The sequence below is a fragment of the Scyliorhinus torazame genome, chromosome 18 (genome assembly GCF_047496885.1).
Source record: "Scyliorhinus torazame isolate Kashiwa2021f chromosome 18, sScyTor2.1, whole genome shotgun sequence".
In the NCBI taxonomy this organism is placed as follows: domain Eukaryota; kingdom Metazoa; phylum Chordata; class Chondrichthyes; order Carcharhiniformes; family Scyliorhinidae; genus Scyliorhinus; species Scyliorhinus torazame.
In genome coordinates this window covers 141,492,841-141,504,953 of record NC_092724.1, presented here as the reverse complement: position 1 = coordinate 141,504,953, position 12,113 = coordinate 141,492,841, and the positions used below count along the sequence as shown (strand labels likewise).

At 44.9% G+C, this 12,113-nt stretch overlaps 1 protein-coding gene across 6 annotated transcripts in view; it reads right to left on the bottom strand.

The window, feature by feature from the left end:
- LOC140395569 (archaemetzincin-2) overlaps positions 1-12,113 on the bottom strand; it is a 213,487-nt gene that overhangs the window by 140,359 nt on the left and 61,015 nt on the right. For 3 of the 6 annotated variants that reach the window (XM_072483508.1, XM_072483514.1, XM_072483509.1), the window contains one exon: positions 1,440-7,850. The exons of the other annotated variants lie outside the window; for them this stretch is intronic. In XM_072483508.1, coding sequence (XP_072339609.1) covers positions 7,713-7,850 — 138 coding nt within the window. In that variant the 3' untranslated portion in view covers positions 1,440-7,712. Of the gene's footprint in view, positions 1-1,439; positions 7,851-12,113 lie in introns of those variants that run through there. 6 annotated transcript variants of the gene reach the window in all.

Genomic DNA, 12,113 nt, shown 5'->3' with positions numbered 1-12,113 from the left:
ATCCTCCAATCATCTGGCACTTCATCTATGACCAGCAAAGATTTTAATATCTCCGTCAGAGCTCCAGCAATCTCCTCCTTTGCCTCCCATAGCAGCCTGGGATATAGGTCATCAGGCCCTCGGGATTTATGCACCTTTATGCCAGCTAAAATACCTAACAACTCATTCTTATTAACCTTAACGTATTCTAGAACTTTACCCACCCAACTGAAATCTCCAGCTGCCATGTCTTTCCCCTTAGTGAATACAGATGAAAAATATTGATTTAAGACCTTGCCCACGCCCTCTGGCTCCACATGCAGATTGCCCCTTTGGTCTCGAATGGGCCCCACCTTTTCCCTGATCATCCTCCTGATCTTAATATGCTTATAAAATGCCTTGGGGTTACATTTCTATTTTTCTACTTTTCCATTGGTTCTGCATGCTCTAATCTTATTTGTTAGTCTATTATGTGGTACAAAATCAAAGGCTTTTGGAAATCTAGATATATTACCTTCTCTTTATATCAACTGCATTAACCTTATCTACTTTCTTTGTAACCTCTTCAAAGAATTCAATGAGGATGGTCAAGTAAGACTTTCCCTTTGGAAATCCATGCTGACTATTCATTGTTATATATTTGGTTCTTTTATTTTTTCTTTTATTCCATTATTGTCCCTACCATCCATGTTAAGCCGGCTGGTCTATAATTGCTTGGACATGTTTTATTTCCTTCTTTAAAAGGCACAAAGAAAGCTGTTCAACAGACTTTTAATGCAGTAGCAATTGCAGTGGAGCTACTTGCAAGGCCATCTCAATGCAAATACATTCTAGCAGAGATGCGTTCGGGATTTCATAGCTGCTTAAATAATGTTCCAGGCTAAAAAAAACTACCAACAGAAATAAAATTGCACTATTCACTTACTCTTGTCAGTTTCCCAAGTGGAAAGTGATGCAATTGCTGAACTGATGAACAATGCATTTGTAACATGTGTGAACACAAATTTGACTAATATCACTTAAATCCCCTGGGGCAGCTTGGAATGTGCCAGGCACACAAATGATGACCAGAGGCCTGGGAAGGGCTATGATGACCTTGGCAGTGCCTCCCTAGTGAAGTGGAGCAAAGGTGGTTCTCCTCCAAAATTCTGAAGTGTGTTTCCAGCTAGATGTAGTTTCATTTGGGCAGTATCTTTATCTTGGAATGTATATTGAAAATACCAAGTGTATTGAGGCACCTCTAAATGCCATATACTGTAATGTGAAGTAAATTACTTAGTAATGTCCTATTTGAACAGTTATGGAATGCAACTTGACATTTTTTTAAAAACAAAGCATATTTGTGGGATTAAAAGTCTGGACATAGTTTCATGGGTCAGGAGGACTCTAGTATTCTGACCCTATCTTGCAACTCTCCATTCATTCTCTTCATTTCCCAAATAATAAAGACGTAATCGCCATCACAGTGCCAATTATCAAAATTTTAATTGTAACAGCGTAAAATGTTGCAAGCAAAGTGCGTAAAGAAACCTTGAAAAATATAAACAAAAATCAACTGTGAAAATACCAAGATAAATTTCACATTCAGATATATACTTTCAAAAACACACAAAATTCAGGATCGCCTAATTGGCCATGGGTGAGCAGGCCAGAAACAACTGTGATCAGAGGAGGATGGTCGACTGTGAGTCGGAAGGAATACCCCTGCTCTTGCTGGCTCCACATTTAGAAGTAATTTACTTCACATTTGTTCATGTGCATTCGGTCGTGTTGGTTTTCCTGAATGCAGCGATGACACTGCCTTGGGGAAAACCAATCTTGCAAGGTCCTGAAGCAGACATTTGGATCCTTATTTGCATGTGCAAAAAACCTAAAGCTTGCTGAAGGTGTGGGTAGCAGATATTTCTTTGTCCTTACTGAACAGTGTGTGTATACTACTTGTGCACTATTTTGGAGACTTAGGCGACCATATAGCACATTAAAAAAACAGACGCTACAAGACCCAATTTCTAGGCAATAGATCCATAAATGCAATTGATCTGAACGTACTTGCCCCCATGTCAAGACTGATGCAAATAAATGGAGCAAATTAATGGACAAATCGAAGAAGCTAAAATAATCTTTCTAAGTTAGCAGGTCTTTAAGGATACATACTCCGAAAACCCGGAAAGTGAAGTTCTAAATGCTTTTAACTTGCCAACATAATTTCAGCCTTAAATCGAGTCCATGTTCCGCTACCACTGAGAACTTTGGCAACAACACAACCCTACTGTAATAACCCAGTTTTGGAAGTCAATGCATTAAGTAAATACGAGGCCTACTCTGATATTTTTCAACCCCTCAACACTAGCTGTGAATATGAACGATCAGTGCACACCACCACAAAACTTCCCTTAGAGAAGACTCTGTTATTCTTAAGAGAAACATGACTTACATTTTAAGCTCCAATATGATCATCCACAGCATATTTTCAACAACGTTGCGTTAAACATGTCTTCACCTGCACTTTTGAGTGGCACAATGCAAGGGGAAGACATGCACGAGGTAGCTCCCGCTAGCATCCCGGCTTCCAACAAGGCAATTTGGTCACTATGCCATGACATACATGACCTGGACAGGGGCAGAAACCAGGGCCGGGATTCTCCGAAATCCCGGCCAAGTGTTGACGCTGGCGTAAACACCGGAGTGGTGTACGCCGGAGTCAACGGGCCTCATTGTCCAGCAATTCACCGCTGTTCAGGGGGCGCCGGAGAGCTGCATGCTGCTCCAGCGGCAAAAGGCGGCCCTGCACGGGTCCCCGCATGCGCGCGTCAGCCAGCGCGGGTCCCCACATGCGCGCGACGGCCGTCTCCGTGCCAGAGCATGCGCGTGGTCGCCATCTCCGCACCGGTGCATGCGCGTGGTTGCCGTCTCCGCGCTGGCGCGGAGCAACATGTCGGGGATTTTACAGCGGGCCGTGCGGAAGGAGGTAGTCCCCCTCCAGATCGCGGCCGCCTGCCGATGGCAGGCCTGGACCCCGTATGGAGATCCTCCCCGGAGTCAGATTCCCCCCCACGGAGAATTGCCGTGGTGGCCTATTTCAGCGGCCCCCATATGGCATCACGGCGACCGCGCGGGTGTGATTGCCGTCGATTCTCCGGTCGGCAGAGAAACGGCAGCCCGGCTTCGGAGCAACGTGGTAGGAATTTCCCGCCTGCCCGCTGATTCTACAACCCGGCACGGGTTCGGAGAATCCCACCCCAGGTCCCTTCCACACCCTTCAGCACATCTCCATGGTCTCTCACGGTCTCCGAGGTCTTTTCCAACTTCTCCCTTATCGAGCCACGCGCCTCCTCAATAGATTTTTTTGTGGATCTTGATCATCTCCCTTCCTTGCTTTTCAAAATATTTCTCAAAATTGCTTTTCAAATTCATGCGCCATTACCCCAGTCAGCGTTTCCTCTGTGATAGAAGCAGCCACACCCGCCATCGACTCTGCCATTTTCCCTCCAGGTGAACTTCGCACACTCTCTGGCTCTGTCCACTTGTACCTTTCTTCCCAACAGTCTTTTTATACTTTTCGACATCCTTTCGTCAACCCCTGCCTTATACAATCAAATGGCTTGGGTTTGTCCACCAAATTTCCGTGGGAACTGGGCAAGAAAACCCAAACGACAAGGACCATGGCAAGAATGACCTTATGTGTGACCTTCTCCGACATGCCGCCTCCAGAGGCCGGTGTCCGATGATCTTAAAAGATCAATTGAAGAGGCCTTGGCTCCCATTCATGTGGTTCTGGAAAACTCTAGTAAGACCATCTAAGTGCATGGAGTCACAATTAAGAGCACAGAGACGGCATTATCAGATCGTAGTGATCGGATTGTCGCTCTGAACGCTGATCGAACTTCGGTGGTTGAAACCAACAAATCATTAAGAACCAAGCTGAATGACCTGGAAACAGGTCCAGGAGGCAGAACACCCGGATTGTGGGGTTCCCGGAGGGCCATATCGTCACAGAATATTTGTCAGGCATGTTCCTCAAAATGGTGGGTGAAGGTAGATTCGCATCCCTGCCTGAATTAGGCCCATCGCTCACTTTGGCCGAAGCCTCATTCTGAAGATCCACCACGTGCAGTAAGATTCCACAGTTTTAAAGAAAAAGAGTGTGTTCTTCGATGGGCAAGGGAGAACCGCGATGTCAAGCGGGAAGGCCACTAGGATGTATTGGGGCGTGAGTGCGGAGTTCGTGAAAAAAGAGCCATATTTAATGGAGTGAAGGCCGCCCTGTACAAGAGGGGAGTCAAGTTTGGGATCGTCTATCCAGCTCGCCTCAAGAGTCACATTTGAAGAAAAATACTTTTTTCGACATGCCGGGAGATGCGGACACTTTTCTTAAAAGGACGTCTTTCAGGACTTGTGGGAAGAAACTGGAGCACCTGTAGAAAACCCACGCAGACATAGTTAGAACGTGCAGACTCTGCAGAGAGAGTGACCCATGCGGGAATCGAATCCGGGACCCTTGCGCTGTGAAGCAATAGTGCTAACTACTGTGCTGCCGTGCTACCCAGCAGAGCAGTACATCAGCTTCAGCGCTCCAGGGGCACTTTTTAATGAATACAGGGAGAAAGCCAGCTGTCTCCTGGCTCACCAACTTGAACGTTAAGCGGTCTCCCGTGAGATCCCTCAGACACTTAATCCAGGTGGTAACCTGGTTTCTGCCCCTCTCCAGGTCAATGCAGCTTTTAAATCCTTTTACCGCAACCGTTACAGGTTCAGAGCCCTCCACAGATAAATCAACCAGGTCTTACTTTCTGGACGGTCTATCAATCCTAACTGTCGAGGTGTATCAGAGCAGTGAGTTGGACTCCCTGTTACGCCCAGACAAAATTTTAAAACGTATTATTGGGTTGGTTCAGTCTTGCCCCCCAGGTCCGGATGGCTTTCCGACTGCATTTTACAAGAAGTTCTTGTACCTTTATTATTAGATGTTTAATGATTCCCTAGCCTGGGGGTCACTGCCTCCAACCCTCACTCGAGCCTCTATTTCCTTGCTGTTGAAGAGGGACAAGGACATGACAAGAGTGTGGTTCATACGGTCCTATCTCACTTTTGAATGCGGACGTTAAGGTGCTTGCTAAGGTTCTGCTGCTCCAGTTGGAGCCTAGTCGCTCTAATATAATTTCGGAGGATCAAACAGGCTTCGTGAATATACACCGCCTGCTGAATGTCCTCAGTACCTGGGGTGATAAGTCTCTCTGGATGCGGAAAAGGCATTGGCGGAGTGGAATGGGAGTATTTATTTGAGGCTCTCGGCAGATTTGGATTTGGTCATAAATTCGCTTCTTGGATTTGCCTGTATTCATACAAACTCTCTGATTATTTTTTCTTGAATGGGGGCACTAGACAGGGCTGTCCACTTTCTCCACTCTTGTTCGTCCTGGCGATAGAGCGGCCCTCTATAGCATTGAGGTCCTCATGTTAATGGAGGGCAAGTAGTTGAGATGGGGTGGAGCTTCGTATGTCTCTGTATGCGGATGACATACTTCTATAGATTAGAGACCCAATCCCTCCATTGTCAGCATAATGAAGTTGCTTAACACTCTTTCTCTGCATTTAAATTGAATTTAGGTAAGAGTGAATGTTTCCGTTAACCCCCCCAGGGAGGCGAGCTTAATTAGGGACGTTACATTTCCACCTCTCTAATACAAGATTTTGTTATCTGCAGATCCAGGTGGCCCACAACCGGCCTCACCACACAAGTTGAATTACACTAGCCTGGTTAATAGTGTCAAAATGGATTTACAGAGGTGGAACGACCTTCCACTATCTTTGGCAGGTAGAATTCAAACAATTAAAATGAATGTGCTCCCGAGGTGTTTTATTTTTCTTTCAATGTCGTCCCATTTTTCTGGCCAAATCATTTCCTTTTTTATCAGGGTTAAAAAATTGATATCGGCTTTTATTTGAGCAGGTAAGAATCCCAGAAATCATAACGTTCTACTCCAACGGGATAGACAGACGGGAGAGGGCTTGGTGCTCCCCAATTTATTGTTTAATTACTGGGCTGCTATCGTCCAAAAACGTCTGTTGGGTATTAGTGACCCCCAATTCTATTTGGGGGCAAATGAAGGCTAGCTCCTGCACCACTTCCACTCTTCTTACAATAATAATAATATAATAATCGCTTATTGTCGCAAGTAGGCTTCAATGAAGTTACTGTGAAAAGCCCCTAGTCGCCACATTCCTGTTTGGGGAGGCCGGTACGGGAATTGAACCCGTGCTGCTGGTCTTGTTCTGCATTACAAACCAGCTGTCTTAGCCCACTGTGCTAAACCAGCCCCCTGGTTTACCATACCATGGTCACTGCACCATTGCCCTGCTACATTTGCCTCAAACTCAGTGGTGGTCTCCTCTTAGGATTTGGAAACAGTTTAGACAGCACCTTAAGCTCCTTTCACCGTTTTCGCGAGCCCCTATTTGTAACAATCGCCTTTTCCTGCCTTCTGGTTTGTCCTAACATTTAAATCTTGCAAGGTGAAGTGTTTGGAGCGTTTTGAGGATCTGTTCATGGAGGGGAGATTTTCCAGTTTTAGGGAGATAGCTGATAAATTTCAGTTACCCAATTCCTCCAGCCTTTTTCGGTACTTTCAAGTTCTGGACTTGTCGTGCACAAACTTTCCTTCCTTTCTTTTGGCGTCACCTTCTCCCTTGCTGAAGAGGATTCTATCCTTGGCTCGGCCTGGTGAGGCGTCTATTCCGGGCTTATGTGGCTATATTCTCACGTCAGATCCCTCCCCGCTAGGCAGGGTGAGGACGAAATGGGAAAGTCAAAGTGGGCCCTATACGTACTAGTGAGGTTTGGAGGGAGGCCCTTCACAGGGTCAACGCCGCATCCTCATGTGCCCGGTTGAGCCTAGTTCAGTTTAATGTGTAACACAGGATGTGCTTGACCAGGACAAGGATGAGTGGGTTTTCCCCAAATGTTGATGAAAGATGTGATCGCTGTGCTCTTGGAACGGTGAGCCACATGCATATGTTCTGGTCCTGTCCCAAACTCGTAGGCTTCTGGGCTTCCTTCTTTAGCACCTTGTCGGAGATACTTCATTTAGATTTGGGCCCATGTCCACTGGTGGCCATACGTGGGGTGTCGGATTCGCCGGTGATTCAGTCTGAGGTCGAGGCAGATGTTGTCACCATTGTCTCACTGATAGCCTGGAAGTTTCCCACTCCGCCTGGTGTCTCTGCTTGGTTGGGTGACTTAATGTAATTTCTACACTTGGAGAAAGTCAAATTCATCACCAGGGGGTCGGTCGAAAGTTGTATCTAAGATGGCAACCATTTATTTTCGAAGGATCTAGTCACTGTTAGCTGGTGGGAGGTTTGGGTTTAGTTTAGTTTTTTAGTATTTACGTTATTTCGGTGTTGGGTTTTTAAAAAAGAAATGACATTTGCTTGTACTTTTTTGCATTCTTTTACTCTCATTTGTGTTGATTATTATATAAAAACTCTAATAAACATAAATTTTTTTAATGTCTTCACCTCATTATTTAAAAAGTATCCTGAAAATTCCATTGACAAACTGTAAATGTCACAGATTTGTATCATGCACCACCTAGTCAAGATTTTGTAGTTATTCAGTTTCTAATTGTATTTTAAGGATTTAGTGGAGCTTGCGCAATAGTATGAATAGTTTTTAATAGTTTGAAAGATTCTCATCCCTGACCATACCTTTAGAGATTCACATTTATTAAAATTCACTCTTCCAAAAAACGCAGACACTGTAACAACCATTCTTTCCATTCCTTGAATGCTTCCATGGGTTTGAGAGATATCAGCATCTTTCTAGCCAAAAATTCAGGATCAGAATCTTCCTCAATCCACCTCAATAAGGCCTGAAATATGAAACAGCAACGGAGTCCGAAGATATGTACTTTTGAACAGTTTGATCCAAACTAATCGCTAATATCAATTACAGGCCTGACCACAACTTAAAATGTTCAAACAACATGTATTATTCTAATCTCTGCCGTTCTCAGAAGGAACGACAATTCTCAAACTGCAAGCACACAATCAATGTTTTTCTATCCATTCATTTTCGCAAGAAGTAGTTCCTGTAAAGGTTGCAGGAAGCCCTGGATCATGAAATCAATCCTAAAGATCATTTGGTATGGAACATGAATCTTGCACGTCATTTGTTGAATAATCTATTCTTTATATATCACACAGTAAAGCATAGCTGGATGAGTTTTAAGGAAATCATGTGCCAGCATGTACACAAAAATTCTATTCTGCAGATAACCAGCTCTTAATAAAATCGCAGGACCTAAACCATCGTATGTGTTGGTTTCAACTTCTGAGAAACTTAAAAATGATCAATTATTAATCTTGGAACCTTGCAACGAAAGAGAATAAAAAGGAGAAATTGTGTATGACGGTTGCAAAACTTTTGTGGCGGGTGCGTGTGGTTTCATGATTCTTAGCATGGAGATAGGCAACGCACAAACTTTGTACTGTCTCCTTATATAAATGATTGTAATGTGCAGCCCAGTGCAACCTGTGCTGCTGGCTCCTGTACACTCAAAAGCTGCCTAAGAGTGTTTGAGATAAGCATTAGTTGCAGCTAGTGTCCAATTGTTAAAGGCACTCGGTCCCTCTTGAAAGGAAGCTGCACTGGATCACAGAAGGCTACTACTGAATGACATTTCCTCTAAATGAGAGAAATGAAAGACCAGTCCAGAAGAGGGCTCCCTGGTTCACAGATACAGCAATAGCAATTGAAGTGGATAGAAGAACCGAGGCCTTCTTGGCAGATTCTTCAAAGAGAACGGGGGCAGGTAGCAAGGGATGACAATGCCTAAAGCAGTGTGTCCCAAGCAATTTTCCAATGTAACCCTGGTTTGACACTAGAAAATTAACGTGATCCCAAACCTCAGCAAAAGCAAGACAGCACTGATAGTGTATTATAGTATATAGTATGTAATTAAAGTTTACGTATTTTAGATCAACAAATTATATAAATATGAAAATCTGTGTTTTTGGAGAACTTTGTAAAAATTACAATTTTACAATGTACTCATGTAGGCTTCAGCCAAGTGTTTCATATTCCCCAGTGAAGCCCCTCTCCCCACCTGCATCACCAACACATCTGCAATTAGTAGCTCTAATCCATCATCACCACTCCCACACACACAAACACCATCAAAGCATGCGCAAACTGTTACAATAGGTTTTAATGTCTCGAGTTTCAGAATATGCTGGTGTGCAACTTATTCATATGAAAATAAATATGCAGTGTATCCAACTTTTAATCTCAGTTCACATCACCAATACTTCTTTTTAAAAACAACTTTTGTCTCTGACACTTTGGAGTTACGCTATTAGATTGGCTATCTTATACAATCGATCACAAACAGCTGAAATTATGATACTGACTTGCCTCAAGGTTATCAATGCAAATTGTTTCTTCACATTTGCTGTATGTATACTGACTTTATTTGATTCCCCATATTGTTTCAGCTTCACAAATTGCAATAAATACTGCCCGGCAGGCAGAATAGCCTTTGACTCTCATAGTTACAGTACCTAAGGTATTCAGTATATACAGCCCGTGTTGATGAATGAAAATCACTTATTGTCACAACTAGGCTTCAAATGAAGTTACTGTGAAAAGCCCCTAGTCGCCACATTCCGGCGCCTGTTCGGGGAGGCTGGTACGGGAATTGAACCGCACGGATTTTACTGCAGGAGTTACTTGGGGCAATGCGCTAGTCCAACAGTCTTCAGTTGCTTCATCAGTAACCTTTTTCAGTCAAATATGGGAATGTTTGCAGATGACAGGATAGCGTTCAATTCCATCTGCAACTCTTCCTATAATAAAGCAGTCTACGCCCCATGCAACATGGTCTGGGCAATTTTAGGTTTGGGCAGTAACAAGTAAAATGTGTGCCAAATGCAATGGGCAATGACAATTTCCAGCATTAGAGAGTCTAACTTCCTCCCCCGACATTCAATGGAATCACCATTGTTGATCCCCCTCTTTCAACCTCCTCGGTGGGGAATGAGGGCAGGAGCATTCGATCACTGTTGCCTAGAAATTATCTGGCACGTAAACACTGCAGCTACAAGAGATTAACTTAGAATTTACAGTGCAGAAGGAGGCCATTTGGCCCATCGAGTCTGCACCGGCTCTTGGAAAGAGCACCCTACCCAAGCCCACACCTCCACCCTATCCCCATTACCCAGTAACCCCACCCAACACTAAGGGCAATTTAAAACACTAAGAACAATTTATCATGGCCAATCCACCTAACCCGCACATCTTTGGACTGTGGGAGGAAACCCACACACACACGGGGAGAACGTGCAGACTCCGCACAGACAGTGACCCAAGCCTGGAATCGAACCTGGGACCCTGGAGCTGTGAAGCATTTGTGCTAACCACAATGCTACCGTGCTGCCCAACGTGCTCCCCCTGATGGTCAGAGGCTGTATATTCTGCAGCTTTACTACTATCAACAAGTCAGGAATGGGATGGAATGCTCTCTATTTGCTTAAATGACTGCTGTTCCAACAGCGCTTAATAAACAAGACACCATCCAGGACAAAGCAGCCTACTTGATTGCTATCCTATTCACCATCTTAAACATTCGCTTCCTCCAGCACCAGTATACTATGGCTGCAGTGTGCACCCGCTATAAAAAGCACTGCAGTAACTCACCAAGGCTTTTTCAACAGCTCTTCCTAAACATATAGAATCATGGAATTTACAGTGCAGAAGGAGGCCATTCTATGTTTTTGTCTCCACTATTTTTCAGGGTAGAGGTTAGCTTGGATAGCTTGGTTTTCAGGATAGCTTGGTTAGCTATCAGGAAACAGAGATTAGGCATAAATGGGACATTTTCTGGCTGGCAAGATGTAATGAGTGGTGTGGCACAGGAATCAGTGCTGAGGCTCCAACCTTTCACAATTTTCTTTTTTTTTTTCTTTTTTTTTTGTTGCACTGAGTGCTGAATTTGGTGCTTTTTGAGTGCGATAGTGAGAGTTTGGTGACCGAGGGAGTGCTGAATTTGGTGCTTTTTGAGTGCGATAGTGAGAGTTTGGTGACCGAGGGAGTGCTGAATTTGGTGCTTTTTGAGTGCGATAGTGAGAGTTTGGTGACCGAGGGAGTTAGGTGAGGAGGGAGTAAGGTGCTCCTTTCATTTTGTTTCCGACATTTCCGCAAAGAGTGCGAAGAGAGCCAGGAGTTTACAGGAAGTGTAGCTGACTGGGAGCAGAGTCGGAGGGCGGAGATCTAGTTAGTCCACACAGCAGCTATATTCTTTAAGGTAAGAGGGGATGGAGGCTAGGCCAGTTACATGCTCCTCCTGTAGGATGTGGGTGGTGAGGGATACCACCGGTGTCCCCACTGACTATACCTGCGGGAAGTGCACCCAACTTCAGCTCCTCAAAGACCGTGTTAGGGAACTGGAGCTGAAGCTGGATGAACTTCGGATCATCCGGGAGGCAGAGGGGGTGATTGAGAAGAGTTACAGGGAGGTAACCACACCCAAGGTACAGGACAAGAATAGCTGGGTTACAGTCAGGGGGAAAAAAACAAACAGGCAGACAGTGCAGGGATCCCTCGTGGCCGTTCCCCTTCAAAACAAGTATACCGTTTTGGATGCTGTTGGGGGGGATGATCTACCGGGGGAAGGCCCTAGCGGTCAGGTCTCTGGCACGGAGTCTGGCTCTGGGGCTCAGAAGGGAAGGGGGGAGAATAGAAAAGCAATAGTTGTAGGAGATTCAATGGTTAGGGGAATAGGTAGGAGATTCTGTGGTCGCGAGCGAGACTCCCGGAAGATATGTTGCCTCCCGGGTGCCAGGGCCAGGGATGTCTCGGATCGTGTCTTCAGGATCCTTAAGGGGGAGGGTGAGCAGCCAGAAGTCGTGGTGCACATTGGTACCAACGACATAGGTAGGAAAAGGGGTGTGGAAGTAATAAACAAGTTTAGGGAGTTAGGCTGGAAGTTGAAAGCCAGGACAGACAGAGTTGTCATCTCTGGTTTGTTGCCGGTGCCACGTGATAGCGAGGCTAGGAATAGGGAGAGAGTGCAGTTGAACACGTGGCTGCAGGAATGGTGTAGGAGGGAGGGCTTCAGGTATTTGGATAATTGGAG